This window comes from Lonchura striata, chromosome 24, assembly GCF_046129695.1.
Source record: "Lonchura striata isolate bLonStr1 chromosome 24, bLonStr1.mat, whole genome shotgun sequence".
Classification (NCBI taxonomy): domain Eukaryota; kingdom Metazoa; phylum Chordata; class Aves; order Passeriformes; family Estrildidae; genus Lonchura; species Lonchura striata.
In genome coordinates, this window is record NC_134626.1 from 5,905,069 (window position 1) to 5,924,148 (window position 19,080).

Here is a 19,080-nt window from a genome sequence, read left to right on the forward strand (position 1 = left end):
GCAGGGACACTTTCCTCTATCCCACGTTGCTCCAAGCTCCATCCAGCCTGGCCTGGGACGCTTTCAGGGATGAGGCAGCCACAGCTGCTCTGGGAAAACTGTGCCAGGGCCTCACCACCCCCAGAGCCAGGAATTCCTTCCCCATCTCCCACCCATCCCTGCCCTCTGGCAATGGGAGCCATTCCCTGTGTCCTCTCCCTCCCTGCCTTGTCCCCACACCCTCTCCAGCTCTCCTGGAGCCACTTTAGGCCCTGCAAGGGGCTCTGAGCTCTCCCTGGAGCCTTCTCCTCTCCGGGTGAAACCCCCAGTTTTCCCAGCCTGGCTCCATCCCTCAGAGCATCTCCCTGGCCTCCTCACTCAGCTCCAGCAGCTGCACAGACCGGAGCAGCCTGTGCTTTCCCATGTGAGCACAGAGTGATTCCGAGGCCACCCGCCTCGCTCGGAAATAAAACACACGAGCACATCAGCTTCACCTCGCAGCCCTAGGAGCCAAACCCTCCAACCCCAGAACTTCCAGGCTCTCACAGACAGCAAGGGTCTGGGATGCAGAGGGAACTTTTTCTGGAATGGAAAATATGAAGAAATAGCCCTTGGAAACACCTGCAGTGAGGCCACTCCAGCTCCCTCTGCCGATGGAGGCTCTGGCCTCTCGCTCCGCTGGTACTCACAGATCTCCTCCTTGAGCTGCTCCACCTGCAACACAAAGATTTGAGTTGTTATTATTTTCATATTTATTATTAATGTATTCTGTTCCTTATCCTGAGGGACTGGCATCCACAGGATGCTCCAGCAGCTGAGTGGCCTCAGATAAGGAGCAGCAAAAGTGGGAATGCTGCTGCTCCAATCCATTAAAGGATGATTTTTCTGAATTTATTTCACTTCCTGGCCACACCCACATTGTGTCAGAGTCCAGCTGCTATTTCTGAGGACACCTTTCAGTGTCTTCCATCCATGGGATCAATGGAATTCCATTACCAGCAGCTCATCCCAGACCAACTGCCCAGCCTGTTCCTCCCCTACTCTTCGGAACCCACAGACAAGAAAACACCTTTCAGGACACCAAGCTGCTGTAGTCAGTAATAAAGCACATTTTCTACTTCTGTAAATTAAAAACTGGGGAGTTCCCAGCTTCTGTGCCAACAGTTAAACCCCAATCCTAAGGAATAAAGGGAATTTGCTTTTAGTTTAACATGTGGCTGGAACTGATTTCAATCTGGCTACGTTTTTTCCTGTTCAGTGACCAAAATATATTACATACATCTGTATGTTTTTTGTCTATATAGACATAAATATATATTTGTAAATATTTTATTTCTATTTTTTATATGCTATTCATACACTTGTGTATCCAGAATAACTGAAAGGAGCAATGTCCTACAGCAAGAAAAACATTATTTGGAATTAAAAAAAAAGTAAACAGAGGAATTTGAACTAAGTTATGGATTTTGCAGCTCCAGAAAGAGGCTGAGCTGTAAATACAAGGCTTGAGGTGACAGACATGGAAAAAAACAGCAAGTTTTTTAAATGCAGTGAACAAAACTATAAAAAAATCTGTACTATATAAAAATACTGTAAAATTTTGAACACCTCAAATGGGAATAAATCCCATTCAAGATATTATCTGATAAATATTATTTGAAAAGTATCTTCTCAGAGATACTTCTATTAATTTAGCAATACTCATTGGACATGAGAGAACTGCAAGGCAGCCAAGAGCTCTCAGTGCTGGGATGGCAGAGGCTGATATAAGGAAATCAGGAGATAAGAACAGCAGTAGATTTTGTGCCCCATTATATATTTTAAGAAGAAGCAGACTCTTCTGTCCCTTCCCTGTTGGCAACTTCATTAAGGAATTATCTGGTTGATAGTTCCTTAATTGCTCCTTAATTCTAGGTGGCATTTAGGGAATCACGGCTGCATAACACCAAGCATTTAACTAATAGTAATGTAATAGTAATGTAATTAATTCCATTGAGAGAACCCACAGAAAATAAGCAAATCAATCAATGTGGCTGAGTTAAAAACCAAAGGGGCTGAGAGGAATCAAGAATGAGCATAAATTGCAAATGGATTTCTAACCATCTGGTGGGGGTTTTAGGTTAAACTTAGATAAACTGAACTCTTTAATCGAGTCCAGGGAAAAGCACGTGTGCTCCTTACTCTATTTCCACACTTGAGTTGGGATAAACACTGATCAACAGGGAGCTGATCCCTCTCCATGGGCACAGGAAAATGTGTCTTAAAGTCCTCAAGCCACCACTCAGTTGGAGTCCCTCAAACTCCTCCTGCACTGAAGGAATTCCCAGAGCTGCATTCTGCCTATTTCCCAAATTTTACTGCTCCGTGAACACAGCCAAACTGCAGCTCTGGCAAGACTGGGCATAGAACAGGGAGGGGAACGAGGAAGGCAGGGCAGGTTTGGGAGCAGGGATGACTTTCAGGAGGCAGCTCAGGGTCATTGGCTTGGCTGGGTGGATCCTCACCAGCTCCAGGAACGCTTTCCTCTCCAGGTCGAGCGTCTGGACCCGTGCCCGCAGCGCCAGGATCTCCTTGTCCAGCCGGCTGCTGTGCTCCATGGCCCTCTGGAGCTCAGTCCTGGCTGGAGACAGCAGCACCAGGAAAGAGGTCACTGGCTTGGCCCACGCTCCAAGCACGGATTCCAGGCTGATCCCACACATGGGAAAGGTGGGAGGCAGCAAGGACATGTCCCACACCCACTGGAAACACATCCTGCATCCACTGGGAATACATGGGAATATATTTTACATCCACTGGGAATACATGGGAATACATCTTACATCCACTGGGAACACATGGGAACACATTTTACATCCATTGGGAACACATGGGAACACATTTTACATCCATTGGAAACACATGGGAATACATCCTGCATCCACTGGGAATACATCTTACATCCACTGGGAACACATGGGAACACATCTTACATCCACTGGGAATACATGGGAATATATCTTACATCCACTGGGACCACATCCCACATCCACATGGTAACACATCTTCATGGGACACATCCATGTGGGAACACATCCCACATCCATGCCCTCTCCCTCTCATAGCAAAGGCTGATGTCCCTGGAGATCCAGGGATGTCCCTGGAGATCCAGGTCCAACAGCAGTCTCTCCATCATTATTCCAGGCATTCAGTTTACCTCTGGATCACAGAATTTAAATCACTCCCCTCATCTAATATGGGTTTCACTTTCTCTTTGGAAAACATCAACATTTTCACCATAAAATCCATCGCTGCCACAAGCAGGAACACAGTCCCAGCCAATGGATCCATGTTGTCAACACACATTCAAATTTAATGGAATGGCTACAACTGGAAAAATTGTGCACCAATTTTTCTATGGATCAATGGATCAATGAATAAATGAATCCCAACACCAATTAGTGCATATTCCCAACACTTTCAGGGCAGAAATAGGAAGAGGTGTTTGCATTAGGAGCACATGTTGAGGACACACTGGTATCCTCCTGTCTTGGGGAGACAATTTTCCTTAGAGAAAAAGGAAGAAATATTATTCCCTTTTCAGCTTATCACTAGGCACAGGAATTTTTAAACTTAAATTTGACTTCTATTCAGGCAAAAAAAAAAGAATCTGCTTTTTTGGTTTCACCTTGGAAAAAGCAACAAATTCCTTTTTAAAACAAGGATTTTCAGTTGTGTCATTTAAAACAAAAAGCAAAGAGCTTTAAACAAAAAGCATCTCCACAGAATGACAGAATGGGTTGGGTTGGAAGGGGACCTTGAAGATCATCTCATTCCAACCCCCATCTTCCACCAGAACAGAAATTTTACTCAAAAGCCTGTTAACCACTACACAAATTTATTATACAATTATAATTAAATGATGATTAAAAGGTTGATGAAAGTATAATAAAATTCCAGCTCTTTTTCTCTTGCAAAAATTCTGACCACCCCCCCTTCTATTTTCCCATTCCTTCTCCTGTTTTTCCCCCTCAGGATCAGCCTTCAGGGTGATTCCACAAGGACAACAGAGTTTGGATGTGGCAGCCCAGTTCTGCTTTGGAAAAACCCCACAACATTCCTTATGCACTTTGTTAAATACCATTTAAAGCCTTTCCTCACCAAAATCCCACTAACTGAGTTCAAACGGGTCAGGAATTCTTCCCTCCAATGCACATAAGTTATCACTGAACCAAAATATGCTGTTTAAGTGAGTTTTACTAAAGATAAGTGACCACAGCCTCGGGTTTTAGTAGCAAATCAATTAATTCCCAGAGCAGCTGGCTCAGAGCTCGCCAGGAGGAGAAGCTGTGCAGAGACACAGAACCAGGGAAGCCACTGGGACATTGCCCCCCTCATTTTGCACACACAGAGACAAACCCCAGAGACAAAACAAGCATTAAACCTTTACTCACATTTTGTAAAGCTTTGTATTCATCTAGCACCTCATAAAGCACAGATTTCCCTGCGCAGGCTACAATCCATGGGAGTCCCAGGCTGGAGCTTGTCCGTGCTCCAGAGTCAGCACTGAAGCTGCCACATCACTCATCCCACCCCTGGGGATTATGGATCGATCCCTAGCCAGCACAGGGATGAAAAGGCTGGGAATGATGGGACTGGAGGCTGGAGAGGAGTTGGCAGGGCTGGAGAGGAGATGCTGGGGCTGGAGAGGAGCTGCTGGGGCTGGAGAGAAGCTGCTGGGGCTGGAGAGAAACACTCAAGTCCTTGTGCCATATGTGAGCACCAAGGGGAGCCCCAGGATTCTACAATTCTAAACCTGCCCCAGACAGTGCCAGCCCCCTGAAGGTAGCTGGTCCCTGCAAAGGCACACAGGGCTGGGATGATCACCTCATCCCAGTTGCTGTTCTCCAGTGAAATTCTGCATCACAGATTTGGGGACAATGCAAGGAATCCCCCAAAAGAGCATCCAGACCTGTGTGTCACTAAGGACGTTTTCCACGGACATTTCACTCCAAGAGCAGCTTTACCACATCTCCCTCCAGAAAACTGTTTATTTCTACAGTGAGAATTTATTTTAAAATCCTGCTAATAAATAACACTTCAGGGCTGGTCAACAGTTATTTCAAGGAGGTAAAAGGGAATATTCTCAGTACCAGTCACTTCCCCACTGCTGCACTTGCTAAGGATCCAATGGAGGCAACATCCCAAATTGTACCTGGAGAGCCCTGGGATGAGGTCCAGATCTGGTAATTAACCCTGTGCACATGGTAATTCAGTTATTTTGCTTGCAGGCCAAGTCATTATTCCCTCTCCATCCCCTCCCAGGGCAGAAAGTTCCCCCTGGAGAGGAGATAGGAAATTCCCAGGGACAGGAAATTCATCCAGACTGTGCAGCTGCATCACAGATCAGAGAAGCTGGTCTCAGAATTAATGGATTTGTGACAGCTAACCACTGCATTCCCAGCTCCTATGGAGCAGGCTGACTCCTGGCACTGCTATTCCCATATTCCAAGCAGAGAGGACAGAGGACAGACTGCCCCACCACCCCAGGGCTCAGAGCATGCCAGCACTTACCTGCTCCACTCTTCTCTCTGCTATCCAGCCCTTCTGCCACCCTCTGGATGTCTTCCTGGGATACCACCAGCCTCTGTGGGGCCTCATCCACATCTCCCACGGCTCCTGCAGGCAAAGCTCGTTCCCCCTCCAGCTCTTCCCTGCAGAACTGAAGCACAAGGGTTAATGTGCCAATGGAAACGAGGAACCCTGTGGAGATGTGACCAAGGCAGAGCTGTTTGTCACCCCCACCATGCTGGTCCCATTGGAAAATGTGGATTTCCTCATCTCCAGTGCTAGTTCATCAGGAGATGTCCTGCCCCATAATGTGAGGTGTTCCCTGGGTCTCAGTAGAAGGGATTATTTCCTGCCCAGGCTGGGCACAGTGTGAGGATGAGGCTGTGACACTGTTTGGGCTCTGGGTTTTTTACTCTAAACCAAATAAAAACCCTCCTAATCTGCTTAAGGACAAACCTGAAATGCAGGAGAGCAGAAGTGTGATGAAGAACAGCAATGGGAGCTGGAGAAAAGGAGGCTCAGGGGGATCTTCTGGCTCTGCACAATTCCCTGACAGGAGGGAACAGCCAGCTGGGGGTCAGGTTCTGTTCCCAGGAAACAAGGACAGGACAAGAGGGAATGGTGTCAAGCTATGTCAGGGGAGGTTTAGATCAGATATTAGGGAAAAATTCTTCATTGAAACGGTGGTCATACATTGGAATGGGCTGCCCAGGGCAGTGTGGAGTCACCATCCCTTGGAAGTGTTCTAAAGCTCTGTGGATGAGGCACTTGGGGACATGGGTTAGTGGTGGCCCTAGCAGTGCTGGGGGAATGGTTGAACTGAGTGATCTTGGAGAGCATTGGCAATCACCTCAGTGATTCTGTGAAATCTCAACTATGAGCCAGCAGGAAAATGTGTACTTCCTTATTTCTGCCTCCCCAGGAAGCTGTGTGCATTCCTGCTGGTGTGGGAATTCAGCTCCCAATGCCTGACAGGTGTGAGCAGAGCCAGCCTTGCACACAGAGATGTTCCTGAATAACAGCACCACCAGCACAGGGCCATGTGTCCCCTGGCACTGCCATGTGTCCCCTGGCACTGCCACGTGTCCCTCAGGATCATGAGGGGAATTTTCAGTTCCAACATATCTTGACTCAGAAGGGTTAGGGTGACACTTGGAGCCATAAGAACTCCCAAATCCATCCCACAGGGCTGCTCTCCATGAATTCCTCCTCCAGCCTGTGCTCATTCTCAGATTGCCCCTATCCAGGCACAGGGGCTTGAACTCCAGGAGTTCCCTGGACCACAGCTCCACATCCCTCTGATTTATGGATTCACACATTCCTGCTTCACTGAAGGGGTCCTAAGGCTTAGCACGTTGGTTTGCCACTGATATTTGGCACTTCAGAGGGTGAGTGAGCTAGCACATGCCAGGAATCCAGAAGACATTTCCATATGGGTTTCTTGGAGCTGACCACACAGAGAGGCAGGTTTGTATCCCGCCTTTCTGCTTTCCCGGGGATGCAATAAAACAATCAATTCTGCTTGAGCAGTCTGGCTAAAAGCTGAATTCATCCCTGTACCAGACAGGAACTTGTCCAGCCCTTCATTCCAAGAGTGGAACAGGTCAGCTGGGAACAAGCAAGGCCACACATTCCAGTAAACAGAGTAAGAGGAGCAATTAACACCTTAACCTGTAACACTGATGGTCCTGCAAAACAAGTGGGATGCTCCCGGGAACAATGGAGTGTTTAATCAACAGTTTCTGCTCCGAAGGCAGAGACAGCAATGACATCACTGGGGAGAGTAATCAGTCCTGCCATTGAGACAGTTTTCCGGGAAAACACATCCCCATTAAACAGAAAGGAACAACAGAAGGAGCCCTGACCCGTATTTGAGGTCTTGCTCCCTCCTCATGGCTTGGGATATCAGGGACAAACAGCAGCTCCCGGAATCCCACAGCATTCCTGGACTCCAGTTCCACAGAGACATGGCCATAAGTCATGAGTAGGTGGAAAGTGATGGCCTTGGAACCATAGAATCAGAATATCCTGAGCTGGAAGAGACCCACAAGGATCATCCAATCCAACCTCTGGTCCTACACAGACACCCCAACAATCCCAGCCTGTCCAAAGGCTCCTGGAGCTCTGGCAGTGTTGGGGCCAGGACCATTCCCTGGGCAGTGCCAGCACCTCTGAGGGAAGAAGCTGATATCCACCCTAAACTAAACCCCCCTGGCACAGCTCCAGCTGCTCACAAAGAGCAGAGATCAGAGCTGCCCCTCAGGAGAAGCTGCAGCCCCCAGTGAGATCTGCCCTCAGCCTCCTCTGCTCTAGCTGAACCCAGGGAAAGTCATTCTTACCCAGTGAAGATCCTCACACCAAACTCATCACAAACTCCTCAGCACAGGATTACAAATAATCCATCTCACTGTCCCTGTGCAGATGTGGGAGTAAATCAAGTGCAAAGAGTGAGAATTAAGAAAGGCACTGACTGAATCCTGGAATCCCAGACTGGTTTGGTGTTGGAAGTGATCTTAAAGCTCATCCCATTCCACAGCCCTGGTACTACCCCAAGCTTTCCTGAGACCAGACCAGACTCTGGTTCTTGGCTCCTTTCTACCATCTGTGCTAATAAGGACATTGTCAGGAAAGGGAATATAAATTTCTTTCCCTGAAATGTTCAAGGTCAGGTTGGACAGGGCTTGGAGCAACCTGGTCTAGTGGAAGGTGTCCCTGCCCATGACCAGGGATTGGAATGAGATGATCTTTAAGATCCCTTCCAAACCAAAGCAGTCTGGGATTCTGTGATTTTAAGAGAATCATTTCTGTAAATCCCATTTCCTGGCACTACCTCCACCAGGAGTTCCCAGAGTAGGAAGAGCACTAAGGCAGGGCTACAGGAGACCATCTTTGGTGTGACAGGAGTAGAAAAACAGTTCTTTTCCTGCAGCTGTTGTGACTCCACATCCTCTCTGAAGGCTGATCAACACAAGCACTGAGTGGATGAAAGGAGTCCTGTTCATGGATATGGAATTTGCATGAAGCTGGGATCAGAAACCCAGACTGGTTTGGATTGGAAGGACCTTGAAGTTCACCTAATTCCACCCCCTGCCATGGGCAGGGACACCTTCCACTATCCCAGGCTGCTCCAATCCCAACCTGGCCTTGGACGTTTCCAGGGAAGGGGCAGTCACAGCTTCTCTGGGCACCCTGTGCCAGCATCTCACCATCCTCACAGCCAGGAATTCCTTCCCAATATCTAATCTAGACATATTCTGCCAGTTTGAAACCATTCCCCCTTGTCCTGGCATTCCAGACTCTCGCAAATATTCCATCTTTCTTGTCATTCTTTCAAGCGTTTCAGACCCAAGACTCCACAGTGGCCTTAGAGACAGGAGAAACAATTTTCATTACAGAAATATCCCAAAAATATTCCTTTCCTGCAGGCAGAGCCAAGGAGCAGGAGTACCTGGAGCCCATCAATCACGCTGTGGGATTCCAGCTGCCGGGCTGCCACTTCCAGCTTTTCCAGCAGCGCCGCCCGCTCCACCAGGAAATACGCAACCTGTTCACTGGCAGCACTGCAGGAGATCTGGGATAAACCTTCCTGCTCCAGCATCTCCTCCACTTCCTTCAGCTGGGTTTCTGCAAGGCAAGGCAAGGCAAGGCTTGGTGTCAGCAGAGGAGGAACAAAGGGCAGGGTTTCCTGGAGATCTGTCCCTCTCAACTTTCTCACTGCAACAGCCCCATTTCCCCTGGAGCCCAACAGCTCCTCAAGTCTCTCCTGCTTCCCACTTCCCTCACTGCCTCCCATTCCCTGCTATCCATTATCTCAGCCTTATTCCCTCTCTCACAAGGTTTCTATTCACATACAGGACCTGCTCCCCCCAGGCAGAGTTCTCCCAAACTGGTTTATCCTCAGCCCCTTCACCCCCAAGTACAGCTTGGTAGAAACTAAACACCAGATTAAACAGATACTGAGAGAACCAGAGAATCATTACGGTTGAAAAGACTTCTAAGATCATCAGTTCCAACCCTCAGACCATCAAGTCCAACCTTGGAGAGAAGTCAAACAGATGGACACGAAAATGTTTTCTTTGGCAGGAGACACACAAAATGCCAGATCACTCCTAGAGAGCATCACTGTTTTCCCAAGGAATGTGTAGGAAGGAGGCAGATCTGAACCCCTTTAAGAATTAAACTGCCATTGCTTCAATATTTATCCAAAAATTATAGCCAACAAGACTCTGTACTGGGAAAAACTTCCAGACTCAAGAGTCTCTAAGGCAGAAAGGTGACAACACGACTTGCAGGAGTCAGTTTATGGCTGGGCACTGTTGTGTTTGTGCAATCAACAGTTTTTATTTAAAAAGACCCCCTGGTTGGTGTGGTTGGAATTTACCTGCCAGGAGAAAATGAGGAACCTTTGGTGTCTGGCATGATGAGGGCAGCAACTCCTGCATTGGATCCAGCAGCTTGTGGAGCTAGGGAGGGCTTTTCAAACACTCCCTGTGTAATTCATATTAAAACCAAAACCAACAGACCAAATTTCTAGCCCAAACCATATTATAAAGGCTTCCAAGTGTTGTAAGATGGGAAGTGCAGGGAGCTGTATAGAGGTAGGAGGAATATTCACACTCTTTCCCTGCTCAGGGATCTAGAGCTGGACAGCAGAGGTGCAGCAGAGCAAATACTCCTGAGACACAGGACATGCAGAGCCCTGGGCCAGCCTGTCCCTCGCTCTCATGCACTGGTTTAACAGAGGACCCAGCACAACCACACCCCGAGGCTCTGATCGATGCCATGTTTCCACTGTGTGCTTCACAGCCGGCTCCATCCAGCCCTGTGGATGGAAAACACCCTGAGGTTCCCCAGGCGTCTTCCCCAGGGAGACAAAGCACAGCCTGCTCAGTGCAGGGTCAAACAGGGCTCCCCAGCAGCTCCCTGCTGCAGCACAGCAAACAAGGCAGGCTGCAGCATCAGAACTGCTCCTTGTGCCTGGGGAAGAGCCCACGGATCACACTGAACTGAATCCCTGTCGGAATCTGAGCTATTGATGATTCTGAGATTGTAAAAGTCTCTGTCTGTCAGCCCCGCTGCCAAAGCAGAAGCCATAACTGGTCTGTGCTGGTTTCCAGGTTGTTTATTCTGTTGATCTCTCACATGTTCTGCTGCCCTGCCCAGCTCTGTCCTGCAGGGCAGCGTGTGGGGCTCTGCCCTCAGTGGGATGTGACAAACATTCAATACCAGAAACTCCCTGGGCTGGATTTACAATAACGTGCCAATATCTGTCACCCACGTTGGACAGTGTGTCCCCAGCCTGAACCAACAGAAAAATGCCAACTCCACAGTGACACATGGAGGGCATGAAGAAGGAGAAAAAGGACAAGGCACACCCAATTTCCTCCATTTTGTCCCCTTTGGACCCCTCATCTAGAATCCTAAAATTTTACTTTTTGCACCTGTGCCACACTTAATTATTACTCATATCAAACACTCAGAGCTTGTAATTCATGCTGTAAGATTGAAAACTCTTTTCCATGGACAGAGATCACAGCCAGTGTCTCTGGGGGCTCTGTCCAGGGGGGTTCCTGACCCCTGCCAGGGCAGCCAGAGGGAAGCCCTGGATTCCCACAAATCGCCACCTGCCTGGCAGCTTCGTCCCATGGTTTTGCCAAATCCCAGCTAAAATGAACAGAAACTACTCTGGTTATGCTCCCTGTCCCCTGAACCACCTTTACCTGCCAGTGCCCCCCGTGTCCCCAGCCTGCAATGCAGGATCAAGTGGTATCATTTTAGATCCCAGATATATTCCAGAGGCTGGAGAGGAAAAAGGATTTGTGATGACAAGGGGGGTCTGCCCACACAGCACAGGTTACCTGTGAGTGAACCCCACTGACTCCTTACAAACCCCTTCCCTCCCTCATCCAGTGCTTGGGAAAAGCCAACCACTGCCTCAGGCACTGTCACACAACAGCTCCACTAGCATCTCCCACCTCTGTCCATGCTTGTTTGGAAGCAAATTTTATATTAATATTTGTATTTTCCTACCCCAGGAATACTCTGAGAAACAGCAGCCACCTCACCCCACCACAGCCCTACATCCTCCAGCCCTGCTGGGTGTGTTTAACCTGCCCAGCTGTTACAACAAACAAGCTCACACCATGACTGTGTCTTCTTTTTATTCCACTTTTCAATAAATCCAGGCAGCTCCTGCAGCACTGTGTTTCACTGCCAGTTGTTTCTCAGAAAGGCTTTTGGGAGCACCATTGATCTGCCCTCCAACAACACCCAGTGCATTCAGCGAGAGCATCAGAAGCGGATCAGGAGCTGCCTGGAGGGAAGGAAAAATGTCACTCTGGGCAGAGGTATCAGATGAGGTGACACTCAGCTCGATGGTCCAGCATCAACCAGCCTTGGCTGCTCCCTGTAGGAATGGGCAAGGATGGGCAGGAAGCAAATGTGCAAGCAGAGATTTACTTTTCATCTTCAAAAACTGCTCAGTGTCAGTCACCAGCAGTAATTATCCTCAGGGTCTAAAGGAGGGCTGGAGAGACTTTGACCAAGGGCCTGGAGTGCCAGAACAAGGGGGAATGGCTTCCCACTGACATATGGTAGGGTTAGATGGAATACTGGGAGGAATTTCTTGGCTGTGAGGGTGGTGAGGGCCTGGCACGGGGTGCTCAGAGAAGCTGTGGCTGCCTCATCCCTGGAAGTGTCAAGGCCAGGTTGGATGGGGCTTGGAGCAACGTGGGATAGTGGAAGGTGTTCCTGCCCATGGCAGGGGTGGAATGGGATGAGCTTAAGTTCCCTTCCAACCCAACCCATTCCATAGTTACATGATTTGATGAAACAGCTTTTAGCATATCAAATTGCTCTAAGTGATCTCAGACCAAGCAGAGTTTCTGATTTGTCTGCCTGCTGTGGGGAGTGTGCTCAGACCCAAGAGCTCACACGGGGGCCTCTGGGCTCCTTTCCCCAGCTCTCAGCTCAGGTGTGTCAGCACAGATCCTGTCCTCCCCCTGCATCATTCACAGCTCAGGCTCCTCCTTTTTATCACTGGCTTGACCCAGCCACTGCCCCCAGCTGCCCCTTCCCATTCTCCTTTCAGTGCTTCCAAAATTTACCAACCACCATCCTGTCCTCTTGCCTTGCCCACATTTTTAACAATCCCAGCAGACCATGGTGTGTCTTTCCACAAGCTCCTTCTCCAGCCCAAGCTGCTGGATCATCCTCTGCCTGCTGAGACAACTGAGTGTCCTGCAAAAATAACAGGGGGGGCAACACCTGGAGCACAAACCCTGAGGGAGCTGGGGGGCTCAGCCTGGAGAAAAGGAGGCTCAGGGGGGACCTTGTGGCTCTGCACAGCTCCTGACAGGAGAGGGCAGCCAGCTGGGATAGGCTTTTCTCCCAGGGAACAGGGACAGAACAAAGAAATGGCCTCAAGCTGTGCCAGGAGAGGTTCAAGCTGGACATTCATTGAAGGGCTGGTCAGGCACTGGCACAGCTGCCCAGAGAAGCAGTAGAGCTACCATTCCTGGCATTGTTCAAAAAACCTGTGGATGTTTGAACATCAGGGCACTTGGGGTGGGCCTGAACAGTGCTGGGGGAATGGTTGGGTTTGATGATCCTAGAGGGCTTTTCCAACCTAAACACTGCCAAGGTTCCAAGAACTCTGATGAAAAGCAGAGGCCTGGGGAACAGACACAGGGATGCAGCACAGAACCTGCAGCAGGGACACATGAGAGACCTGGAGCAGCCCAGCAGAGGCTCTGGGATTGTGCAGCATCTCCAGAACAGGCACATCCAGCCACTCCATACTAGAGATGGCCAGGGGGGTTTTTTATTTTATGAGGAGGCTGATATAGAACCATGGAACCACAAAATATCTTGAGCTGAAAGAGACCCACAAGGATCATCCAGTCCAACACTTAACCTGGCACAGATACCCCAACAATCCCACCCTGGGCATCCCTGGGAGCATTGTCCAAAGGCTCCTGAAGCTCTGGGGAGCCTGGGCAGTGTCCAGCACCCTCGAGGGGAAGAATCTGTTCCTGACACCCAACCTAACCCTCCCCTGGCACAGCTCCAGCCATTCCCTCAGGTCCTTTCCTTGGTCCCAGAGTGCAAAGATAAAATTCTCCTCCAGAGGAGCTGCAGCCTGGGATGACCTCTGCCCCCAGCTCACCCTCAGCCTCCTCTGCTCCAGCTGAACAAACCTGGCTAGAAGGACCAGTCACTCAATAAAGTGCTCTACAAGAACCCAAAATATCTCAGCGCTGGCACCTCTCCCTGCAGGTGACAGCCCGCAGTGAGCAGGGCTTCCAGATTCTTAAATTATCCACACACATCCCAGGATAGCAGCCAATGCCAGCAGTGAGTCAGCAACAAGTCCTGAACCTCAAAATCTGAGTGATATCCCAAAAAAATCCCTCCAGAAACACTCTACACTGGGAAACACTGGATGGCAACCAGCAATCCCTCCCAGATACACCGAGATCCATGGACAAGGATCTCAGCTTCCATTCCAGGGGAAATCATTGCTCAACAGCCTCAGGGACCCCTAAGAAATGGAGAAATCCCAGGGGAGCAGATCCAGCAGGATGAAATCACGGCATTCCAGCTTTGGGGACATTCTGTCTATCTCCTGCCACCTTGTGGGAAGGGAGAGAACCAGGAACGGAGTTTTCTGCCACAGCCAGACTCCCAGGAGCTCATTGTTCATTTTAACCTTTGTAAGCAGCCTTTTCACCACAAACCACGGCTTTAAGTGCCCAGAGAAATCAAATTTTTACGTAAATCCATCTTTGGAAAGTCACACCACCAGATGTGCTCCCTGAAAACCCAACCAGTGCTCAAAATTTCCCCCAAACTCCTGCATTTACTGCCCCAAAGCCTGAATCACAAAGAAACTTTAAGTTGTGCCATCACCCCAAATTTTATCTTAAGACCAGGACAATACAGCACACTAAAGGAGTTAATGGTGACATGGGCTATGTGCAACAGAAGAATGAAGAAAATCAAGAATTAAACCTAGCAAAAGTGACCCTAGAGTTTGAAAATAAATTATTTCAAGTTAAATAAGTGAAATAATTTGTTTAAACAAAATTACCGAAGCTCTGAGGGGCCCTGAGCAACCTGGTCTAATGGAAAGTCTTCCTACCCATGGCTGGGGGTAGAATTGGACGAGCTTCAAGGTCTCTTCCATCCAAAACCATCCTGGAATTCCGTGACAATGAGCACCCAAGTTTTGAATCATCAGAACAAACAATTCCTGTCCCCGATATTGTTTGAAAAAACGTGGGGCTTGTGTAGACCAAAGCCAAGAGCAAATTCACTGGCTTGGTGGGGGCAACAGATAATTTAGAGCTGGAAACCAAAGAGCACCATCAGTTCTGGTCTTCAAACAGCCCCTGGAAGATGCTACGTGAAGAAGCTGCCAAAATCCCTGAATAAAGGCAGTAAAAGCAGGCAAGAACCTCTAAATCAATTATAAATCTGTTTGAACAGCTCGTTAACACTTTAAGAAACTTCTCAAGCAACCACTGAGAACTGCAAAAAAAAACAAACTCTGCTCAGCTCTCCCAGAAGTTTTCCAGACCCAAACACCTTCCAGTGCATTCCCAGGGCCCACATTCCAGAGGGAAAGGATTACCCTGCTGCAGCTGGAGCTGTGCCAGCTCCAACCTGAGCTGCTCATTCTCCTTCTCATACTCGGAGGCAATGGCATCCCGCTCCTCTGTCAGGCTACGGACGTGGCCCACGTAGCTTTCCACCTGGAATAAAGAAAACCCTGCTATTCCCATGTCTGCTGGTGCTTCCAGTGATCCAGCAGCCTAAAAAACTTCTCCACCCCATCATGTTTACAGGATAACCTCAAATATTTGCAGGACAATACGCTTTATGCCTTTGGAACACCTGGGAATGGTAAAACCTTGAGTGGGAGGTGGTGCAGCTATGGAGGTGCTGGGCTCACCAGGTGCTTTTTGATGGCCAGAATGAGGAATGGGGATATAAATCCCAAGTTCCCAAGGGCACAGCACGGCAATGACACTCCTGAAGCTGCTGCTGCACAGAGGGGGGATCAGGGGAGACAGGCCTGGGTGGGTTAACCCCGGGGGTATTCCAGAAGCACTGAGGTTGGAAAAGGCTCCCAAGTGTCCAACCTGAGACAAAACTCTTATCTTGTCACCAGAGCACAGCACTGAGTGTCACATCCTGTTGGTCTTTGGACACCTGCAGGGATGGGAACACCATCACTGCGCTGGTCAGCTCCTACCAATGCCTGACAACTTTTTACAATGAAGAAACTTCTCATGTCCAACCTGAATCTCCCCAGGCACAGCTTGAGGCCATCCACTCTCCTTCTGTCCCTGTTCCCTGGGGGCAGAGCCCGGCCTGGGGCTGTCCCCTCCTGTCAGGAGCTGTGCAGAGCCACAGGGTCCCCCCTGAGCCTCCTTTTCTCCAGGCTGAGCCCCTTTCCTGCTCCCCCGGCTGCTCCTGGCACTCCAGCCCCGTTCCCTTCCCAGGATGGGCAGCAGCCGGTCCCACTCCCCGGTCCTGCTCCTGGTCCCGCTCCCGGTCCCGGTCCCCGGTCCCGCTCCCACTCCCCGGTCCTGCTCCCGGTCCCGCTCCCGGTCCCGGTCCCCGGTCCCGGTCCCCGCTCCCACTCCCCGGTCCCGCTCCCCGGCCCTTACGTCTCTCATGTCCTGGGCTCGCCGCCGCTCCAGCTCGCCCAGCCGGGTCTCCGCTCGCCACAGGAGCCGCCAGGCCAGAGCCAGCTGCTCCTCGGCCGGGGCGGCGGGGTCGGCGCCCTCCGCCCGCAGCCAGCGCTGGACGGTGGCCGCCGGCACCGGGGACTCGGCCTGCGGGCACCGGAGCGGCCGTGAGACACCGCGGGGACCGGCCGATCCCGGGGAACCGCCGGCCCGACACCCCGAAACACCCCCGAGCCCCGCTGGGCTGGTCCCGGGGTACAACCGGCCCCGACGCCGGTCCCGGACACCCACCGGGGCGGAACCGACACCCACCGGGGCTGACCCGGACACCTGACCCGGACACCCCCCGGGCCGGTCCCGGACACCTGACCCAGGCACCCCCCCGGGCCGGTCCCGGACACCCACCGGGCCGGTCCCGGACACCCACCGGGGCGGCGGCCGCGTCCATGCGGCGGGTCGGAGCCCGGCGCCATGGCAACAGGCCACGCCCCCTCCGCGGCCGCGCCCCCACAGCGCTGATGCTGATTGGCCGTGTGAGGTCACGCCCCTGTTGCGTCACGAGCGGGCGGGTTCCCGCGCCACGCCCCCTCCCCGCTCAGTGCCGCCCCCTGGCGGCCGGGAGCGGGCGCAGCGCCGCGTCCCCAGGGTCACTCCGGGGTCACCGAGTTTTCCCAATTTCCTTCTAAAGGCCAGGAGAAACTGCTGGAGCTGGAGGGGAAGAGGGCAAGTACATGGAACCAAGCCTAGAGAAGAGAAATCTGTAGGGAGAGCATGGAGACAATGCCAGTTCCTACAAGGGACTCCAAGAGAGCTGGAGATGGGACTTTGGATGAGGACACGGGAGTGCCAGGACAAGATAGGAGTTTCCCACTGCCAGAGGGCAGGGTTAGGTGGGATATTGGAAGAAATTCTTCCCTGTGAGGTGGGAGGCCCTGGCATGGGCTGCCCAGAGAAGCTGTGGCCACCCCATCCCTGGAAGTGTTCCAGGACAGGTTGGACAGGGCTTGGAGCAACCTCAGCCAGTGGAAGGTGGAATGAGATGAGCTTTAAAGCCCCTGGAGACCCAAAGATGACTCCATGAGATTGAGGAACTGAAGAGTTAAGTAGGTCCACCCTGCAGAAGCAGCTCGCTGGCTGAAGACACTTCACAAGGGGATGGCAGAGAAAGACTGGGACATAGAGAAGAGGTACATGGCAGAGTCCAGTGAGGACCTTCCACTGAGCCCTCTGAGATCCTCAGTAAGCAATGGACAGACCCTGGACTTGCAGCAGCCACTTCCAACTTAGGAACCACAGCCAGCATTCCCAGAGTGCTGGTGCCCAAACCCTGCCCGGGTGGGACTCTGCAGGGCTTGGTTTAACCTCCCAGCTGGAACAGGCACATCCCTGAGGTGGGATGGGGGTGGCTGTGGCTCAGTTCCAGCCCAGGGAATCTCCCCAGCCAGCACTTCACAAACAGGCGCAGATACAACGCTGGAAGCCCACTGTGTGTTCTCAAGTCCAATGAAACCCCAAGACTCTCTGCTCCTCAAAAAGCTCAGATTATTCCTCACCTTCCCAACCATCTCTGAGAAATTCCAGGACACTCTGAAGACAGTGTTGGTAGCATTTCTCCCAACCCTTGTCCCAGCACTCCTGCAAGGGCATGTTCACCTTACACAAATTTTTCTATTCTCATCCCTGCTGGCCCATCCAAACTAACACAAGAGAAATCCCAGACTCAACATTCCCACCAATTACATACTGGGAGATGAAGACAGGCAATTCTTGGAGCTTCTTCACCTTCTTTATTAGTCCTGGCCACAGGTAAGTTGTGTGTTCCTTCTCCTGACTCAGTTACCAGCTGGATCTCTCCCCTCCTGACCAACCTGGATTTCTCCCATCCCTGATGGCATCCACTGATCCCATCCCCATGCTCTTTCCTTGCTCTTCTGGCTTTATTTTCCTTCTCTGCTGAGCACCCCTCACCTTCAGAGGACTGGATATTACAAAATCACTGCTGCCTCCTGAACACTCGATGGTCTTGCCTCTGGAAATGTTTCCAGCATTCCCATGTGCTGCTGTCCTTTCCCAGATCCCAGTGAATTTATTTTGAGGACAGCCCGTGAGCAGATACACCGTGGTCAGCAGGAGAGCTGCCCTTAAGTTTCTTGCAGGCATGAGGAACACACCCTTTGAAGTTGATAACTGTTCAAAGAGGGTTTAGATAAAACCAGGAACATTCCAGTTCTAAATCCACACAGCCAAGAGGAAGCTTCCCCTTCCAGGGTCAATCACTGCCACCCCTTCTGCTGTCAGAGAATCATGGAATCACTAAGTCTGGAAAAGCCCTCCAAGATCATTGAGTCCAACCATTCCCCCAGCACTGCCATGTTTACCCTAAACCCTGTTCCCAGGTGCCACATCCACACTTGTTTTTGAATACTTCAAGGGATGGGGACTCCACCACTGTCCTGCACAGCTTGTGCCAATACTTGAACACCTTTCTATGAACAATTTTCCCAATATCCAACCTTGAACCTCCCCTGGCACATCCTGAGGCTGTTTCCTCATCCTCTCCCTTGCTCCCTGAGAGCAAACCCCAATCATTCCTGCCTGTCCCCTCCTGTCAGGGAGTTGTACAGAGCCACAAAGTCCCCCTTGAGCCTCCTTTTCTCCAGGTGAAGCCCCTTTTCCAGCTCCCTCAGCTGCTCCTGTGCTCCAAACCCTTCCTTCCCTTCCAGGACACCACCCCCCCCTCAGTGCCCACTCCCCTTCTCCAACCCTGGATCCATCCCCTGTGGTCTGTGCCAAATGTGGCCTTGCCTTTGTTTACAGAGCTCTGCAGTGACCCTTGAGCCTTGTTTGGTGAGAGTTG

At 50.8% G+C, this 19,080-nt stretch overlaps 1 protein-coding gene across 1 annotated transcript in view; it reads right to left on the reverse strand.

Moving 5' to 3' along the window:
- Positions 1-16,342, reverse strand: part of CCDC30 (coiled-coil domain containing 30) — a 35,569-nt gene extending 19,227 nt beyond the window's left edge. Inside the window, exons 1-6 of the mRNA XM_031506647.2 lie at positions 16,203-16,342; positions 15,161-15,281; positions 8,975-9,150; positions 5,530-5,677; positions 2,484-2,599; positions 601-693 (exon numbers count right to left, since the gene is read on the reverse strand). Coding sequence (XP_031362507.2) covers positions 601-693; positions 2,484-2,599; positions 5,530-5,677; positions 8,975-9,150; positions 15,161-15,281; positions 16,203-16,211 — 663 coding nt within the window. The 5' untranslated portion in view covers positions 16,212-16,342. The remainder of the gene's footprint in view (positions 1-600; positions 694-2,483; positions 2,600-5,529; positions 5,678-8,974; positions 9,151-15,160; positions 15,282-16,202) is intronic.
- Between the last annotated feature and the right edge of the window lie 2,738 nt (positions 16,343-19,080).